The sequence below is a fragment of the Osmia bicornis genome, chromosome 8 (genome assembly GCF_907164935.1).
Source record: "Osmia bicornis bicornis chromosome 8, iOsmBic2.1, whole genome shotgun sequence".
NCBI lineage: Eukaryota > Metazoa > Arthropoda > Insecta > Hymenoptera > Megachilidae > Osmia > Osmia bicornis.
In genome coordinates, this window is record NC_060223.1 from 3,614,199 (window position 1) to 3,635,285 (window position 21,087).

The 21,087-nt window shown below is 36.4% G+C and overlaps 2 protein-coding genes across 2 annotated transcripts in view; one reads left to right on the forward strand and one right to left on the reverse strand.

Moving 5' to 3' along the window:
- LOC114875743 (voltage-dependent T-type calcium channel subunit alpha-1G) overlaps positions 1 to 12,483 on the forward strand; it is a 123,965-nt gene extending 111,482 nt beyond the window's left edge. The window contains 17 exon segments of the mRNA XM_046286656.1: positions 10 to 161; positions 693 to 839; positions 1,182 to 1,347; positions 3,023 to 3,369; positions 3,752 to 3,944; positions 4,026 to 4,175; positions 5,070 to 5,450; positions 6,089 to 6,146; positions 6,149 to 6,280; positions 6,354 to 6,518; positions 6,521 to 6,614; positions 6,961 to 7,091; positions 7,572 to 7,721; positions 7,812 to 8,104; positions 8,674 to 8,950; positions 9,046 to 9,305; positions 10,414 to 12,483. Coding sequence (XP_046142612.1) covers positions 10 to 161; positions 693 to 839; positions 1,182 to 1,347; positions 3,023 to 3,369; positions 3,752 to 3,944; positions 4,026 to 4,175; positions 5,070 to 5,450; positions 6,089 to 6,146; positions 6,149 to 6,280; positions 6,354 to 6,518; positions 6,521 to 6,614; positions 6,961 to 7,091; positions 7,572 to 7,721; positions 7,812 to 8,104; positions 8,674 to 8,950; positions 9,046 to 9,305; positions 10,414 to 11,253 — 3,936 coding nt within the window. The 3' untranslated portion in view covers positions 11,254 to 12,483.
- Positions 12,484 to 17,966: 5,483 nt separating this feature from the next.
- Positions 17,967 to 20,899, reverse strand: LOC114875753 (SUN domain-containing protein 1-like). Its single transcript, XM_046286670.1, is given in 7 exon segments — positions 17,967 to 18,089; positions 18,464 to 18,558; positions 18,561 to 18,630; positions 19,453 to 19,568; positions 19,638 to 19,745; positions 20,612 to 20,732; positions 20,798 to 20,899. Coding segments are annotated over 7 exon segments (735 nt in total).
- Positions 20,900 to 21,087: the final 188 nt, after the last annotated feature.

The window sequence follows — 21,087 nt, forward strand, 5'->3', positions numbered from 1 at the left end:
TTCTTACAGAGTCAGTGCAGCATACCTTCGGGCCTGTTGAAATTACCAGACGTTTCAAACAAAATACCAACTAAGAATCTTATCGCCGGGCAATTTTCCCAACGAATAAGTCTCGTTACCGCTGTTGTTAATCCTTCAACGAGGGAGTTATCTAGTTCAAGGTAAATCTTCTTTCGTACTATAAAAACTCCAGCAATTCGCAGAGATCTGGTTTTTGATCTAATTCAGTGATTCCCAAAGTGAACGATACCTCTTGTGCAAATGGGGAGGGGGGGAGGGAAGGGAGTAAATTTATCACTGTTTCTTCCTGCTTGTTCACTTAAAGAAGGTCATGTAAATTTAGGAACCTCTGATTTAATTTATTCTTTTTATAACGAGGGACAAATTATTCTGTTGACCCACGATTAGTACTGTAATTAATGGAAGGAGTATTCTAAAAATGCTACAAGAATTTTTAAATTCTAAAATTATTTATTTCTTATTCTAATCTTATAGACAGAATTGGAATGAAAAATAAACAATTTTAAAATTTACTATAGTATATTATTATTCGTGGTCAAACTTAAATATCAAAGGACGATACATTTCATCCTTCAAAATGAATATGTTAAAAATGCGAAAGGATATAATTATATAATCGTTGTACTACGGAATTGAATACAATAATAATTTGATCTTTTCTCTGGTTAAAGTCCGCCAAGAATACAAAGAGGGTATTCATGGAAATTATCACGGCCATCCCTAAGGAGGAAACGTTGGTCACAGACAGAAGATGAGGAGCCTGGCCGAACTACTGTTTTAAATAATGGTCGAAGCACTCTACTCGGTTCCAATTCAACGTAAGATAATTTCATACTTTTAAAATATATGTAAAATATTTTACATTAATCAGTAATTATTTTCTAAAATTTCTGATGAATTTACAGTGTATTTTCGCCATGCGTTTTTACAGTATTCATCTGTTTTGAAGTATCCTGTATAAGGATTAAACGTTGTTATTTCATCTATGTCAGAAGCATGATTTTATATTTCCTTATTTAATATAAATAATTTTAAATACAAATTTGAGTTATACGTTTTTCAATGAAAAAATAATCTATAATCTATTGTTTATATTACTTCCTTATTATAATATAACATTTTATTTTAGTTATTTCAAATTATGTAAATTTGATTTTCAGTTTCAACGGTGGTTACTTGCACGGTTCGATAAGAAACGACACGCAGAGTGACACGCCGAATAATAGAACGACCGTCCTAACAAGCAATACTCGTAGCCTCAGCCCCAATAATTCCATTGAAAGTCGTAGCTCTTCTATACGACATTATACAACAACGCCTAATCAGGTGGGTAAATCAAATTTTAAATCTTACCTATAATTAAAGCACAGTACAAAATACAAAATCACCCATCATAAGGAACTACTTTTAACATATCTATCATATATAAATAAAATAAATAAATAATATCACCACATAATTTGACAGTAACTAAAAATTAACAGGTGTAAGTTTTGCTTTTAATTTTCTCTTAATTGAGCTACATATAACTTTTATTATTACAATTGAATTGTTGGTCAATTTGAAATAGTCAAAAGTATGATTTTTTATGTAAATTCACAAATTTAAATATAATTTATTCAAAAATGTTGAATATGTAATGTCGCGAAGTTCTCCCTCTCACTGAGTTCTCCGCGTACTTTTGTATGATTTAATCTACGTTGTTAGTTAGGTAGAGGTTCTTACTTACCTTTCGCTGGGCAAGGATACCTGTAGAAATAAGTCGTCCTGGTGGATGTAGACAGTAGGGTAGACGTTTAATTGAAGTTCACACACTTCTGAGCACAACAAATGTTTATTGGTCTTGCGTACAGTTCTTAACTTGCGCGTGCTTTACAAATGACGAGTTGCTCTGTCGGGTCTCTGGGTCCCGTAGCAGAGTCGTATTTTGCGGATTTTGTACGCGTGTTAGAATTAAATCCGGATTCGCGTTAACGGACTGGCCGATTCTGAACGAGTTTCACGGAAGTGATCGGGTCGCGATGACTTTTGGGTCTGCACTAAATTTGATCTGATACGAGTTCTGTACTATAGTTGGTCTGTGTTCGGGCGGTTTGGTCTCGTTATTATATATTGATTAATGAGATCGACTTTTGATTTGGCAATTCGGGTGAACCACCTCGTCCGGATCGTCAGCGTTCTCGCCGTACGACGACCCGGCTGAGTTGCTCACTCAGAATTTTTGCGGAGCGATGAATTTGGATGGTGCAATAGAAGTTCAAAGAATTTGTATCGCGAAATGTAAGTTTAAAGAATCTGTATAGCGAAATATAAGTTTAAAGAATTTAGGTCGCGAAATAGCGGCTTAAAGAGTTTGGGTGGCGAAATAGAAATTTTAAAGAATGCGTCACAGGACGTGACAAATAATACAGTAAAATGTGAGAAAACAGCAATAGATATGTTACCAGCAATTTATAAAAATCAGGCAGTGTATGTAGAATGCTTAGGCAATGTATGTATATAGAATTCCTGGCATTTTGAGGCATAGTATGAAATAACCGAATTATTTTAATATTATATAAACTTTTCCTAGGCGTTGTAAGGATTTTATAAAATAATTATTCTAAAAATTAGTAAAATAGGAAAAGAATCCTCAAAGGTCTGTAATTAAAAATTTCAATTTAGGGGAAAATTAATATTGTTTATATCAGGATTTAGTTCGATATTGCCTAGGCATTCTATACGATGCCTGCTTTTCATACATTGTCGGTAACAAATATAGTAAAACGAATAGAAAACAAAATGAAAAAACAAAAGTTGGCATATGCTCTAACCGGCCTTGATTCTTGAACTGATGATGTGACGATCAAACGTCCTGGCAAACAGTTCTCCTGTAGAACAGAAAAACAGAATAAGAATGCTACCCCAAAACCTTTTGTCTGCCATAGGCCTCCTTCATATCGTTGAATACCAACAGTTTTGGTATATTGAATCTAATTTTGCCGGTTAATATATGTTACAGATGCGATGGATTAGCGACCTTTCACGAAGAAATTCACTACGTGGAAACGAGAACGTCCAGTCGCCGACAAGGAAAACCCTACCTCTGGACGAGGCGCCTATGCAATGCTCAACAGCACGTACAATCAATAATTTGTCGATGGAGACTGGCCCACTGCCCAGAATTAAACGACTTTCCGATCAAGATGATGACAATCCTCGTGTCGACGAACAGACACCCCCTTTGAATGGTCATGGAAGCGCTAGCAGTATTGAAAAGATTAAGAAGATCTTCATGTTTTTTGAACCTAAAGGTTGCCTTAAGGAACGCGATGATTATTCGCTGTATCTCTTTCCACCAAATAACAGGTAGGTTTAATATTGATTAATCTTTACTCTTTACTGGCCTGAGGAAGTTTATGCAGTTACGATATGCAATGAATATGCACATTATAGCGTGGTCATTCCTCCCCACATACTTGACACCAGTTTCTCTAAGTCGATGATAATATGCAACCACTAATTCAACAAAATACAGAAATCGAAATTTTCTGTTTTCCACGTTAGAATGATGAGAATGCCATAACCGAGCTATTAAGATCCATCCAATGAAAATTTTACCCAACTCTACTATATTTATACAATAATTTTTAATTAAACGTGTGTCTCATTCGCTTTGGCTGCATTTCACTATAGTATAATCACAGAATAATATTTTTGCAATAAAATCTGCAAAATTTGCATTTTTCAGATTTCGTGTACTGTGCCGATGGTTCGTCGACCAGAGATGGTTTGATAACGTGGTTCTTTTTTTTATCGGTCTTAATTGTATTACCTTGGCAATGGAACGGCCAAACATACCACCTGATAGTGGAGAAAGACTTTTTCTAGCAACTGCGAACTACATTTTTACCGGCGTATTTGCTATTGAGATGTTCATCAAGGTTAATCATTTTATGATCTGATGTTTTTCATTTCAGCATTTAGAAGTATTGTTTATTAAAATTATGGTAATTTTATTATAGGTTGTTGCATCTGGTATGTTTTATGGTACGGACGCTTATTTTACTTCAGGTTGGAACATTATGGACGGAGTTCTTGTGATTATTTCCATAATCGACTTATCAATGTCCCTACTTTCATCGAGTAGCCCAAGAATATTTGGAATACTGAGGGTATGTTTGTCTATATTTTCTTTTCTATATTGTTTGATATTTTTCCATTATAAATTTTATACAAAAATTTGGATATAAAATTAAAAATACGTTCCAAGATATTTCGAAAATTTATTCTTTCAAAAATTAAATGCATTTAAAATAATTTAAAATATTTCAATCTTGTAGAAAATAATTTTTATCAGCTACTTTTATGTGTAATTTGTTTTATTACAAGTCAGACAAAATCAGCACAAGACCGAAAAATTATTAGAATAATTATTTGGCAAACTTATATTTTGAGAAGACCGCCTAGAATTAAATATTTTTTAAGTTCGACCACTGCGCCATCTATACAAAAGCGGCGGAAACTATTCAACAAATTACCGACTTATCGACTGAACTTCCGACAGTCGGTAATCGACCCTTCGGCAGTCGGTAAGTTAACGAATAGTTTGCGCCGTTTTTATATAGATGGCGCAATGCCGATGGCTTGGGGTGTCAGGGACCCCGAAACACCGGTGACACACTTTGCATATCGACATTATGGCATTGGGGTATTAGGGACCCCTAAGCTAAAATGTGCGACCCGTACACTTTCTATAGAATGGCAATAAATATGGCAAGAAAGAAGAATTCGAATATAAAAGAAAATTTACAATTTGTTAAATTTTAGTGTATAATTTTGTAAGAGAAGAAAATATATAAAATGCAAATTCAATTGTCAATTCATTGGAATAGATCTTGCATTCATTAAAAATTATAATTTGTTAAATTTTAATATATATTTTGTAAGAAAATACAGTGTATAGATCGCAAATTTAATTGCCAATCTGATAATTAAATATTGCAAGCAACTGGATTTCAAAAAAATTGTTATAATTACTTAACTTCAATGTATAATCTTTGTTTCAGGTTTTTAGACTTTTAAGATCATTGCGACCATTGCGGGTTATTAATCGAGCCCCTGGTTTGAAACTGGTCGTTCAGACATTGTTGTCTTCTTTACGACCTATCGGCAACATCGTTTTGATATGCTGTACTTTTTTCGTAATCTTTGGTATCTTGGGCGTGCAGCTCTTCAAGGGTGCCTTTTATTATTGCGAAGGGCCTGATATTAAAAACGTACGCAATAAAACGGACTGCCAGGCTGACAAACGAAACGTTTGGATAAATAGAAAGTATAATTTCGATGATCTCGGGAAAGCTTTGATGTCGTTATTCGTGTTGTCTTCGAGAGATGGATGGGTGAACATTATGTATACTGGACTTGATGCTGTTGGCGTCGATCAACAGGTAACAAAACAAAATACACCCTTTAACATTCAAACACCACACCATTGATTTTACGAATTCTTCAAATTTCGTTGCCTCTCTGCTGGGGGTAGATTTATCCAAGTATGCCTGAACGTATTAATTCTATTCAATTTTTCCTTACTTCCATTTTCCATGAAATTCATGATATTATCGTCTAGTTTAACATATCCGGAAATTAGGATGCCGAAAGCACGATTTCGACCACTCCCCATAAAGCCCCATGTCAAAAGGGTCACCTTTGGCCGCCATTTTGGCCATGTTCCCATTAATCGATTTGGAGAAAACTTGGTACAGATCATCTTGGCGGCCTATTCTATGGATTCCATGGGGTAAAAATTTGCCGGGACCATGGGGGTCAACTAACGTATTGGGGATAGCCATCTCCTTTGTTTATAAATAAATATGTTGTTGTAAAAGAAAACATTGAAAAATTGATTTTATTATTATGAGCGTAAACAAATTTAAAATATCTAATGATTGTAATTATTTTGTTTTTTTCATTATCTACAAAAAAAGGAAGTTATTCCATAATTTGTCACCCTGTAGACTTCTAACATATCATTTTTAAATAATTTTGTTCCTGTTTTTAGCTAAAATATTTCGTCTTTTTGTTACAGCCAATCGAGAACTACTCTGAATGGCGGCTGCTGTATTTTATAGCTTTTATCTTGTTGGTAGGTTTTTTGTGCTTAATATGTTCGTGGGCGTTGTGGTGGAGAATTTTCATAGGTGTCGTGAAGAGCAAGAGAAAGAGGAACGGGTAAGAAGAGCTGCTAAACGGGCCCTACAGATGGAAAAGAAACGACGAAGTATGAAATATAAATACAAATTTTAAAAAATTTCAATTACAAACAAATTAAAATCAAAATTTTTATTTTACAGAAATGCATGAACCGCCATATTACACGAATTACTCGAAATCCAGACTGTTCGTTCACAACGTTGTAACATCCAAGTATTTCGACCTAGCAATTGCTGCAGTAATCGGCCTGAACGTTGTCACAATGGCGATGGAATTTTACATGATGCCAAAGGCTTTGACTTACGCTCTAAAATATTCAATTATTTCTTCACGGCAGTCTTCATTCTCGAATCATTCATGAAACTTCTTGCATTGGGTTTGCACCTTTACCTCAAAGACAAGTACGAGTTTTTAATTATTTTTTAACCTGTTATACAAAATTTTTGTTCTTTACCATATTTTAATCCGAGTTTTTGTTTCTGAGATATAAGCAGTTGAAAATTAGGTGTTCAACTTTCCGAGCGCCATGTTTAAACAGCTGATTATAGCGGCGCCATTAAACATGGCGTCCTGATAATCAAAACTTCAATTTTCAATCGTTAATATCTCAAAAACTAAGCTACAAATTGCAAAATGCTGCAGAACTTTTCGATTTCTTTTGCCATAAAGAATTGAAATTTTTTTCATAGTATCATTTTGTTTTAGACATTTTGTATAATGATTTCTATTTTTAATACTTTGTTTTAGATGGAATCAGTTGGACGTAGGAATAGTGATACTGTCGGTAGTTGGTATCGTTCTCGAAGAAGTTGAGTCGAAAATCATCCCGATCAATCCTACTATAATTCGGGTGATGCGAGTTCTACGAATTGCTAGAGGTAAATACGAACGAATCAGAAATTAAAGAGTCTAATCATCAAGTGGCAAATGCCGCTTGGTTCAATTATGACCCAACCCAATAAATTTATATAAGAATTTTTCGGTTAAAATTAATCATTCAGATTTTTTTGTGAATGACTTTTATATGTATAGATGTCTTACCCCCCCCCCCCCCCCCCCCCCCCCCCCCCCCGACGCCACAGATACACAAATGTACAATGGCCTCCTCACTGTTCCCAAATTCGAAGGTATTAAAATTCAAAAATTCCTACCTTCCTAAATTGTAAAATACCATATTTCCAAAATTCAAAAATCCCAAATTTCTAAATTCTTAAATTGTAAAGTTGTAAAATTCGACAATTAAAAAATCCCAAAATACAAAAATTCTACAGACCTACAATCCTATAAGTCTTTAAAATCCTCTCGCAGAATATTATCTTAAATATTTGAAATAATAACAAGTACCCTTTTTTATACAGTTTTAAAATTGCTGAAGATGGCAAAAGGAATACGAGCCCTCTTAGATACGGTAATGCAGGCGTTACCGCAGGTTGGGAACTTAGGTCTTCTATTTTTTCTGCTATTCTTCATATTTGCTGCTCTTGGTGTGGAACTTTTTGGTCGTTTGGGTAAATACTTCAAAATACTAATCTTTATTAATCAATATTGAAAAATATAATATATAAATATTTCTGCTGGTGTTAATTATTGTATTCTAGAATGTAACGACGAAATGCCCTGTCAAGGGCTCGGTGAGCACGCCCACTTCAGTAATTTTGGGATGGCATTTTTAACACTTTTTCGAGTAGCTACTGGTGATAATTGGAATGGGATTATGAAGGACACGTTAAGGGACGACTGCGACGAAGCAGCAGACTGCGTGAAAAATTGCTGCGTCAGCACTATCATAGCCCCTATATTTTTCGTAATTTTTGTGCTTATGGCACAGTTCGTTCTTGTAAACGTCGTCGTTGCTGTGCTTATGAAGCATCTCGAAGAAAGTCATAAACAGGTAATAATCGCACATATTACATATCTCATTCAACATACACATAGAATATCACCATGAAATTCCAGGACATTTATTCAATTTTATGCAAAATTATTTTAAACAAAACTGTAAATCTTTTTAGTGTCTCTTTTATCTTTTAAGGCACATCGAATTTTTTTAAATGAAATTAAATTTTCTTTAAAATAATTATTTAATAAATCATAAGTAAATAATGAAAAATTGGATAATTGGATAATTGAAAATTGAAATTGAATAATGAAAATCATAAGTAAATAATGCAAAAGAGAAGAAGTGTTCCACCATTTGCCTATTTGCCCAGTTGCGGGCACAGACGTATCAGTAGTTTAAGAGTCAGCAGGCAGGCAAGCATAGGAGAACCCACAGGCACCGAAGCGCTCTTAGGGCAATTTCATATACATGCCTACTCTAAATTATTCCTGGGTTCTCGCAAGGCAATGCAAATGGCGGGCGTCTACTCTTTTCCTTTTAATCGAGAAAACCCTACACTGGATCCGCGTGTAAGTAGCTATACCTAGTCACTGAATAAAAATTTGAAACTGATTTGTTAGATGGAAGATGAGCTTGACATGGAAACGCAATTGGAAAGAGAATTAGCAGCAGAACAAGAAGAATTATTGGAAGTCGAAGAAGAAGAGGAAGAGGATGAAATTGTAAAACGAGACAGGACAGGGGATGATGGTGTAGATGACGATGATGATGCAAGAGAACGCGATTCCATTTTAGTACCAAATGTAAAGATTTCTGCGAGCAGACCTGGTCTTGCTAAAGTTCGTTCCTTACCTGCGAATTTTATTTATAATCCACCAAGAAAAGGGAGCGCAGATGGTACGTTTACATCATCTATCTTTTTTTAGTCAATATGTAAAATACTTATTTTCGATGATGGACTATTTATAAGAATTATTATTAAAAAATTGCAGATGGAACAATATCTGCGTCACTATCACGTCGCAGTTCGTATCATCGTTCCAGTTCAAGACCGTCCAAGTTCAAATCAAAACGTCGACAAACGTTTCATTCGGGGCATCATCAACAGAGGTCCTTACTGCCGATGCACTTTGAGGTTGTCGAAGTTTTCGAGAAGTCTATGAGCAATCTAAGCGTGCCTCGAATTATTTCTCAACGGAATTATGATGCAGCGAGTCGAGACATCAATCACGCGCAACGTAAAAGGTTACAGGTAAGTTAAAGATAAGAATTGCAGGGAAAGTGAGACGGGGCTAGTGGTTGGACGAGTACGACTGATTGGACGGGCTCTGTTGTTGGATGATTTCCTTGCATCTGATTGGTCAAAAGCCCCTTACCGTATGTATTAGGTATCAGCAATATAACTTTCTTAATTTTACTTAAAATGAGATCAAACACGATATCATTTGAATCACATTTACTTATTTTATGTACAAAGGAACATCCCCAATGCGAATTTCTGTTTTCATCCATATAGTTCAAATTATGTCATGTTTGGTCTCTTTTTAATTAGAAAAATTGTACCAATATGTTAACAAAACTTGCATACAGAGAAATCTAAAAATAAGAAAGTTAAATTGTTATTTTTGTTATAACATTATGCATTTGTATTAACACACCGATAGGCTGGCATTTAAATTTCTAAATGGTTCTTATTCCGACCTTTTCGTTTACTACTTGTCGCCAGCGACTAAAAGCAATCGCAAAGCTCCAGCAATAGTGTCTCTATCCATACTGCCCACTTTCGCTTACTAGCTTAGGAATAGTGTCAGAAGATTAACTGTAATTTGACTGAACACTTTTCTCTTACCATTGCCTTTTCAAGAATGATGATCAGTAATTGAATATTGCTAACATGCTTATTTAAAAAATGTACTACATACCTGTTAGTTATCGCTATATCACTCAACAGGAGTGACGACCCAAGTTCATATTGATCATGAGGGCCTCTTGCGGAGAAACCAAGAATTCTGGACGTTCCTTGTCTCTTCTGCATGAAAAGACAAGGACGTCAATTACTTTCCAGTGTTTCACTGCTTCTTCGCTAGAGGTGCTACTGTCGCTCTTGAACTACCGACGTTTCATCCACACTTATTTTTAAGTTGAAAATAATGTTGAAACTTAAATAGATAAATGATAAAACATAATTTAACATGCACATTCATTCTTTATCTCGACAATAGTCAACATATATTTCAACAAAAATACCTCAATAAAATTGATAATTCAAAATAAGAAACTCAAAACCAGTCATTTTGACTGGTTTAATAATTTTAATGTTAAACCTGAACAAAATGTGTGATACTTGTTTTTATCCATAGGCAACCAGCGACGTGCTTGAGAACAAATCACTACTGAGCGTGAAGAAGCCACCAGCGAGTTCTTCCCCGGTAACACCGGCTGGTTCGGTGACCACCCTGACCTGTCCGAAACTGAGCAGCGAACGTTATCTTTTACCAACGGCTAATATTTACCCGTCCAAGGCAACGTTAAACCGCCGGGCATTCAGCGACACGCAATCGCAGTCCGACACGAATGTCAGCACTGTTAGCAACATTGGAAGCAACGTATCGAGAACACCGAGCGTGGTAAACAGTTACGCTGAGAGCGAAGCATCGAAGAACGGCACGAAATCAGAGGAAGTAAGAGCGAAGAACGAGCGACGGGTATCCGCGCCACCAATGGACGATCTCGACGTGCAATCCATTATTAACGAAAGGAGACCGTCCAAGCTGAAGAGCGGAAGTCCGACAGGTGATCAGTACGGTTCGTCGATTCAAGTGGGAAGTTATGGACACGTTTTAGTGGCTGAAGAAAAGTCCGAGGAGATATCGCCCGTGTCGGCCAGCATCATCAGCGACAGCATGATCAGAAGCACGAGCTTAAGCGCGAACGGAAGTGGTAACGGCAGCGGTAGCGCCGTGGTACACATACCGGAGGCAATCTGCGCCACGGTTGACTCGGACGTTAGGATATACGTGGACGATACCGATTCCACGAGCAGCAACGGGCATCGTAAAAAGAGGCTAAACGAGGAAACAACGGATGCGTCGACAACCATTTCCTCGGTGACTGCGGTACCAGAAGAAACCGACGAGATGAAAGAAACTGAAGAGAGGTCCGAGAGGGCATCCTCTGCTGGCCCCTCGGATCCTTCTTAATCCAGAAGCAATCGAAGCTTCAACATATAAGTATCTGTTACGTTTAACACGGTTCACCAACAAAAGTATTGATTTCCGTGCAAAATTGCTAGCCAATGCCATGGTATCCACGGCGATGTACCATGGGGTGTGCTGCTACCAGGGTTCAATATTGGGCTCTAAGAAAGACTGTAGTGCATGACAATATAGTCGTTATATTCTAGTCACTTTGCCGCTGTGAACTTGCCAAAAAGGAAAAGAAGGAAAACGTCGAGCATTTACAGCAAGTCGAGAATAAAATGGCTAGGAAGTATAGGGAGGAAAAGAAGTATCTGAGATGATGGTGTGAGCTCTGGTGAGCTAGAAAGCAGAGTAATAATTAACAAATAATTTAATATCCAATCGTGAACAGCTTGATGTTGTTCATACAGCGCGTATAAAAGTATAACGCACTTAAGGATAAAAAGAGATTTAAAAAAAAAAAAAAAGAAAAACCTATGACAATCTATTATTGCCAGCGGAAACGATCTTACGTTCCGTTTAAAAAGCGTCGTGGAAGTCGATTCGTAGGAATTGGTAGGACGGAAGAACGACGTAGTCTGCGTCGATAATTAGGGAATTTAGTAGGTCTTAGATAAAAATTTTGTCGAGTCTATGCGACAACTGCAATCAATCGGACCACACTTTCTCGCCTTTCCTTTTTCTCCAGCTCGTCAATATTATACATTATTATAACCGCGTGTCGTTCGCAGGAAAGTTTCGAGAGCCGCGGTGGCTCGTGGTAGCTCTCGACGGAGGAACGAAAGGTGCCAAACGATGCGAAAAAAAAAAAAAACAAACAAACAAATGGTTAATTACCGAAGTGCCAGAAAATCTAGATAAAACTTTCGGAATAAAAGTAGCTGTAGTCTTCGCGATCGCAGGGATGTTTAAACTGCGGAACAAAGAAAAAAAAAAATTAATAAACAGGTCGTTAACATTAGACGTAAGAGCTTTGTATTTAAAATTTCTCTTAGAACCGACATGTGGTTCAAAGGAATGGAGAAAGATCGAACGTATATTGTTACGATTGGGCTAAAAGTAATAAAATAGCCAGTTCATAGACTAGTCGATTACAATATGGTATTTTTGTCACCTCTTTCGCCAATTCTATGACTCTAGCTCGGAGCTTGAAGTAAATACGATTAGGATCTTAAGACTAATCCGACGTTGTGATAATCTTTAATACAAATTGAAACTCGTACAATCTTATCTCTATGTCAATTGGTTTCACTCGACTCGAGTTCTCCTGGAAAGCTATGTCGAACCAGCTGCTGTGTACATCCGAATGATCCTGCGGCGACGAACGATTCTTAACATTCTTATCCTTCTCGTTTCCATTTCCTCGTTTCTCTCTATCCCTTTCTCTCTCTCTCTCTATCTCGCGCGCGCGTTCTAGAACGTTCTTCTCGTTAACATCTGTGATATACTTTAATCGTAGTATATTTCCTATAAAACGGCAACAACAACAGCAAACATCTTAAGGAAACAGCGACGACAAGCAACAGTAAGAGAAACAAGAGAAATAAAAATAACAATTAGGAACAAAAAGAAATATGAGGTAGTAGCTGACTTTTTAATAAAACGAAGACATGTGCGAGGCTCTGAGTATAGTGAAAAGCAACAAAAAAAAAAAACAAAAAAACAAATATATACACGTATATACATAATAAATAGAAAACTCTACTGTACATACATACACTTATGAATATTCTATACTATACACTCGGTGTGGTTTATTTTGATACTACCGCGTGCGGTAATATTTAATGATTGTCGAGGATAAATTCAACATACTGAAATGAAGAAATGTTAAAATGTTAACGATTCTATGCCTTCTGACGTTGACGAACGTTGACGAACTCTTCGTGCGGTAGTGGTGCCCGCGCTTCGGGGATATGTACAGTTGTACCAAGCGAGAATGAGTTTTGAAATGCGTATGCCTGGCAGTTAGGTGTGGGCACAAATGGAGGACCTTCTCCCACTACTACTCATTTTTTGTTCAAATGTTTCACCAAACTGTTTCAGAGCCATTTTGGACTAGCCACGTTTTGTGTTGTGATACACAGGGCCGGTTTTAGCAATATTGGCGCCCCGGGCAAGATTATCTTGGCGCCCATTCAGGGGCTAAAAAACGCTAAAAAACTATATATAGCATATATGTAATATTACATATGAGATGTAGATAGAGAGAAGAGACAATGAGAAAATATCGGTACATTCGCATACTAGGGACACCGGGCTGCGGCGCCCCCTTCAGATCTAGCGCCCTGGACGATTGCCCGACCGCGCGCCCCCTTAACGCCGGCCCTGGTGATAGATGTACTATGGTAGTCTGTTTAGTCACCTCACAGGTGTACCTCTCGGCTAGTTTGAAATGGACTGTAGACTTGGTAGCGTGTTTTTAGCTGTTAATGGCAGTATTGCTACTACCTGCTCCTTGTATCAACACCGCAAGGCTCCGCCTTCAGTCTTCACTTTCGCTTGAGACTATTTTTCCAAATCCTACCACGTGTTACTACTTAGCAAAAGAGAATGAATCTTCAGGGATAACTGTTTAGTTTAAGTAAATGAGCATGGATGATATTTCTTTCGGTAAGGGCAAGTGCCCGCCATTACTCGGCAGTTAATGGTGGGAGATTATGCTTCCTACTTTTGCATTTAACATTTTGACGGTCACATATTGTGTGGAATCCATGGTATTTGCAATTTTATGGTCTTTGTTGTACCCAATAGGATATTATTAATAGAGTTGCGTTTGAAAGTTTCATGTAACGTACACACTGTAAAATTACCAATTTTTGTATTGTAGTTAATATCTAATAGAGTAAAAAACAGGAAAGGAAAGAATATTAGTGTGAAAAATTAAGCATCATAATGAATACCTGATAACGACCATCCAGGTGTTAAGCAGCAGAAATGAAAGAGATAAATAGTGAGAGGTCATATTACTGAAGGAAAGCATCCATACTCGGAAGTGTACAGTATTGTCTTTCATTATGTTGCTTGCTTAGATCTGTATATATTGCGACAAAGCAAGGGCTTATACCGAAATTGAAGATATTGGTATAATATCGGTATTTTTCGGTTGCACTTACAAAACCCATTTAGAAACCAAAATACCGAAATACTCGTATATTTACCGGTAATTTTTCCGGTTTTCTTATTTCAAAAAACTATCAACACTTTTTTCCAAACAAGAACTTAAAACCAATGAATTCTGTATGTGTTGTCATTATGTTAATTACGTTAGCATAGTCACAACAAAACCGATATATACATATATAATACCGAATTAAAAATAATAATCAGCATTTTTCCTGTTTTCATATACTTCTTGTTTAATTGGAGGTAATTTATACAATACTTAAAAATTGCGAGGAAAAAATGATATTGTGGCCATCATTGTTACCGAACTGCATAAAGTTACTTTGAAAACAGTTCAGATTAGATTAAAGTTAAATCTACAATGTCACCAAAGAAAAAACGAAAAAATACCGGTATTTATTTCGGTTTCGGTACTTTAATGTTTTCGGTTTTCATCTATTTCATTTTGAAATTTAAAATTTTTTAATAAAATCTAAAAAATCTTAAAATTAAATGCAACAAAGTGAGAGACTGCTATCCGTTTTTGTTCTGGTTCTGATACCAGAAGTCATTTAGGTTTAACAGTCACCTTATTTTAAGATATTGCTCTAATTTTCATCCCTGGTTTGGGTAACCAACGTTCCAACATCCTAAAAGTGAGAATGAAATGAGAAATGACCTTGGAAAGGTTTAATTTATTCCTCGTGCCCACATAGCTTCACAGATAATTTCGTAATGAAATTAAATGATCGATAAAATACAGGATGAATTATTTAATTATTTAAGTAACAGGAGTGACGGCCCATGTCTGAATTGATCTTAGGGGCCTCATGCGTAGAAAGCAAGAAACTTTGGACGATCCTTCTTTCTCCTGCAAGAAGAGACAAAGACGCGAATTCCTTTTCTGTATTTTATTACTGCTCCACTAGAGGCGCTACTATCGTCCCTGCGGACCCTTAACGTGTTCGAGCCCAAAGTAACAAGTGCAGTTTGGACAAAATTAGACAAAATCGTAAATTAAATGATTAAGAAGCGGCATGATTAATATCGTGATTCTTAAGAACACATGTTGCTCCTAAGCATCGCTACATAAATTGGTGCCGATGTTGTTTGGCGATTATATTTGGTATATTTCTACGCCTAAACTGTTTTATGTCTCTTTAATGATCGTCTGGTATGACTCGAACATGTTTATTACTTCCTAATTATTTTAATGAACAAAATAGATAGTAACTGAAAGATTGATTCCTACTTTTCGTTTAATCAGTACATAAAGTCACTTAGCTGTATTGGTTGTTGAAACTTCGTTCGAAAGATCTAACTAATCTTGTACGCACAATCATGCCTAGTCTATTTACAATGAAAATTAGAAATTCATGTTTAATCAACTAGATTGTTGTTATCAATTAAAACGATTAAACGGAATTTTCTGCTAAATCCATGAGGATGATTTAGGAACGCGCGTCTCTTTGGCACCACGACCGAGTCTCGATAGCTCGATAGCGTTAGACGACTGACCTCCGAATTATAATTTACTCTAGCCACGGGGATATGATCGTGTAACCGCGCGCGAAATCTCGCCGATCAGATGCACGTGTATTGTTAGTAAGAATACAGGAAAAACAAAAATATAATATATATATATAAATATAAAAAAAAAAGATTAAGAGATTCTACTATGTATGTGCGCCTCATAGCGGTGGAAGTACTTCTATCCGCGACGAAAATTTAATGAAATGAAAAAAAAGATATGTAAGAAAAAAAGTGAAAAAAATACATAGAGAAACATAGAATGAAAAATAATACACGCGTCATACTTATGTGTGTGTATACATCGTATATAAATGTACACGTACATATGTGTATATATACATATGCATGCACACATGTACGTATATATAGTCACGTGAATATAAGTACAAGAATTGTGCACGCGCACGTGATCAGTTAATCGAACCTGTTAATTCAATGTACTTGTTGCCGCGTGCCTCTTCAGTCCGTTCTTCGCCCTTAGAAAAGGCAGTTCGTAACAGAAGAAAATAGTCAAGGGAAACAAAGTATAAAAAAAAAAAAGGAGGGAAAACATTTTAATTACAGCAGTGACGTACCAGGCATGGTTCATATGATCGTGAGAAGTGTCCGTTTTGTCTGTCTGATGCTGTGTACATGTGTGTATTTTGTGTTTGGAAAAGTATAGTTAAAATCGTATGGATTTGAAGTGAATTCGAGAAACCATAGCGAAAAAGAGTGAGGAAAGAAAAGCAGGGTGCATGGGATGAAAAGGAAGGAGGGAGAAGGAAAACGAATGAATGATTATGTATGTAAGTGTGTGAGAATGAAGGAGCACGATGATAGAAACGTAGAACAAGACTAAATATGTACAAATGTAATAAACTGAACGACGATCACGTTGAATTGACGAAACAATCTTTAATTTATAGTACTAACCCATATCCCATCTCGTAGATCACTATGACGACATAGGACAATTCCTTAAAGGCCGTTTACATTAGGTAACTTCCAAGGGGGATAGCCTAGTATTCAGGAGCGAGGAAGAGGGAAATAGTGTTCCAGGCAGACTACTAGTACGGGTTTATGTATTTAGATTAAGCAATTTGTAAGGTGGGACCTATTCAGATTAGGTAACAAACTTGCAAGGGGGATAGCCTAGTACTCAGGAGTGAGGAAAGGTGAAATAGCCTGCTTTCCTGACAGACTGGCTACTGGTGCGGACCTATTTAGGTTACGTAAGGGGGGCCTTTTTAAATTAGGTAAGTAAATTGCAAATAACTTGATAGGTTCGTATACTGATATGTTGAGTCCGCGAGCGAGAGAATCGCTCTATATAACACCGAAACAGCCACCTTCCCCCCTCGTCATACCTCCTTCCCACTCGTAAACAACTCGCCCGAAGCGAGCACATATCTCCAGCTCTTAACAGTGCACGCGTAAGTACAAATTTGGGCGCAGACAGACGCCCGTGCCCGCGTTACTCTACTTGTTGAGCATGCTTGACCCAGGGACATAAATCGGAGGGGTCCCGGAGTCTTCGACAGAGGTCCCGGGGCCCTCCCTACAGCCCAGTGCAGGCCACCGTGTGAGGTTTTAGCGGGTAAAAATCCCGCACTACCCCTGGCCCCTCCCCAGGGGGGCTGGGGGTGTCTTTGGAAGATTTCTCCCACGTAAAAAAAAAGGGACATAAATCGGCGAAAAAGATTACAGCTGCGAAGCCGCAGGGTTAAACAGTAGCTCATGAAACATCTTTGGGATGACAAACGTAGACCTACTACCAAAGTCAACTATTCGTCGACTTAAATCGAGTTAAATTAATTTTCCTTTTTTATAATAAACTTTTTAGTGTTTAACATAAATAATATAAAAAATAACATCATTATGGAAGATACCTGTCTTTATTTGCTACGTAATAAAGTATAAATAATAGCTATATATAAAAGTCTTATTCAAATCAGTATTATATTATTAATTATGCTATGTCAACAGTGATCTTAGAATTATAATTCTCGTTTAGCCAGTTCGTTCGTTTGCAGAAGCCATTCCAGGATTTCTACTTTTAATTCGTAATTATTAAATAATTAATTAAGAAGAAATTATCTGTTCTTTTTACTTAAGGTACCATGGACCCGTATTCTATAGATACAGGTGTATTCATTATTACCACTATTCGAGTGAACTTTAAGTTCAATTATCTCATATGGTTTATCTGATCGATTCTGTAAATTATAAATATCTGTATATTTCATTAAATTTATATTACGATGAAATTAGTGAATCATAGTTTACTTGAACTTCAAAATATTGTACAGGGGGGCCAGTGTTATCGTATGTAAATTCGCCAAAAAGGAAAGGATTTGTGTCATCCACACATTTTAAACCCTGAAAATAATATCAATATAATTACCTATGAAATAAAAATAGTTTTTCGAAGAAACCTACAGTTTCATTTACAGAAACAATTAATAAAAATATTTTGGAATTTTGAAGTGAATTATTACTTTTAAATAATAATCTATTAGAATATATTTAGTAATTTTCAATTATGCTATAATATATTCTAAAATCACTTAAAAAATTTATTCAAATTTACCAGTATAGAAAAATCTTTTGGAGCTGTAGTCGTTTCTCCTGTTGGAGATATTGAGTGTGGAATGTGTTCCATACTGACTCCAGAAACATATACTAACCAAGTAATTGTATAACAATACTGCCACTGCTACCTTTAAATGCCCAGCATTCACCCGGAAGAACACCAGTCTACATAAATATAGATTATAATCTACCACACCTTAGGGTAAAATAGTACAGTATCGGGCAAAGTACTTATGCTCTCCAAGGTAAACTTGCGAGCCCCTCCCCCTCCCCACCTACACACTAGGTTTTCCTTAGTTCCCAGACTCCCTCCCTTCTACGTAGGCGTTTCCGTAGAAAGTAACGATGCACTGTCTACCAATCACAAGAAGTCCCATAAGAATAACGCAATCTGACTGGTCGCACTCCACCTTACCTTACACGTACTTTCACATCATGACGTATGATTGGTCAAAGCGGTCACATCTACTAATTAGGCTCGTGTGAAATAAAGGGGTCAGTCGATGTGTAAATACGTAGTATCCCCTCTTGTTCCTGTGCGGTCCCGCCGGACTACTTGTAATTGGTGGACAGTAAAGAGGAGTGGTCTCATATATACATATGTAGATCTATGGCCCCCACCACTTGCGTATAAAGATTTACGCGGGAACGTTTGAATTTATATTTATTCATTATTCATATTTCTCAGTTATATACTAAATTTTATTGTATTTAACAATTTAAAACTGTATTATTTAATATTTTAAATCACTTTTAATATTAATATCATCAAAATCAAGATTTTGGGAATTTCTGCTTCCACTGTAACGCCATTTTCCTTAGGGAAGCCTACTTTGCTCGACACTGTACTACATATTCGGAACGAAATATCGAATTAAAAAGGATACAAATAGAAATAAATAGTAAGATATTCATTAATGCAAATTTTGTAATTAAAGTGGAGTATACATGTGAAAATAATTAATATTAGAAATAAGTTTCAGTAACCTGAATGACAGCCTGAGGTGTGTTCTGTTGTTGACAAATAGGTATTCCAAAGAGTTTCAGTACTGGTGCACCAGCTGAATATGTTTCTGTATTTCTTGTTGAAAGAATTGTGCCACCTGTGTATTTCAAAACAAGAATATTCAAAACTAACTATCAAAGGAAAATATTTTTTATCCATTTAAAACCTGAACTTCCAAGTGCATAATCAGTTCTTCCAGTTTTATCAGCATCATAAGTTTGCAATTCACTCCTCACCAAATCTCTAACAGTGTCTGGAGACATAGCCTTCATTCCTATTTAAGATATGATTAACTATTACGGTAAAGATTCGATAAAAGCGAAAAAGATCTATACGATGAAAGCGCAGAACACATATCCACTACTGGGGGGTATATCCCTTCAGATGCCGCGAATTTTGCTTGCCGAGTAGTGTAACATGATCTGGGATCGGATATATCAGTAAGGTAATACTAATGCAATTGAACTTTGTTATTTTTCATTTTTTCTTATAAAACTTCTAGTTGGGTAATTATGATATTTTTTTGATTAACCCTTTCGCTACTACGGGCCACTATAGTGGCCTTCCACAAGATGCCACTGAGATACTACGCGCCACTACAGTGGCTCTCCGCAAGATGCCACTGAGGTACTACGGGCCACTATAGTGGCTCTCCATAAGATGCCACTGAGGTACTGCGGCCAACCGTTTTGCATAAGTATCTGACTCTGGGTATGCACTGGTAGTGTTTTTATTTATAAATACCCTTTGGAGAAAAATTTTTTCGTTCGAAAACATTCAAGCAGCTTGGGTTCTCCGCCGCGGTACTCTCGCTAACGATCAGCGTCGCGTGCAGTGATGTCGCGGCGCTCCGTTCAACGGAAGTACCGCGGCGGAGAACCCGCCCGTAGCGAAAGGGTTAAAATGATACCAAATACGATATAAGTTTGATTATATAGTTATATTGACGATAATATGTTTCGAACACGGGGAAGGATAGCAAATAAAATGAAAATTTTTTACGTTCGAAGCGATCGGCAAGCTTCTAATAATGTAGGAACTGCACGATGTAAGCGAAAGTTCCGTCCCGAGCATTTCGCTTTCATCGAATCTTTACTGTATTATCATAACAAAAAGCATAATGCATCATGTCTTTTTTACCCTCAGATACTTCATTTCTTAAATAGAGAATGGCTTCAGACATTTTCGGAATGATATATCCAACTTCCTTCAATTTATTCTTTAAATCATTTCGGGTTTCCATTACATTCTTTACTTCCATCTAATTAAACATTATATAGAGATATAATTTTAAACATTTAAATTGCAGTACCACACAGTAATTACCGAAAGAGTATTTAAATGTGCCCTCAGATTCACCAAGTCAGATCTAATTATTTTAAAAGTTGTACTAGCTGAGTATTTGTCACAGAGATGAGACACTGACATTGCTGAAATGTTTTATACACAGATTTTTATTTCAAAATATAACATTACAATTATTTATTAGCATTGTTGAACCATAACTGAAATTGTTACTTTTGTATAATTACACAACATGTAGGAACTATTAAAAAATTTATAACAAATATCTTTAACTGACAAAGTTCTTGAAATATATTCAGTAAATTTTAATA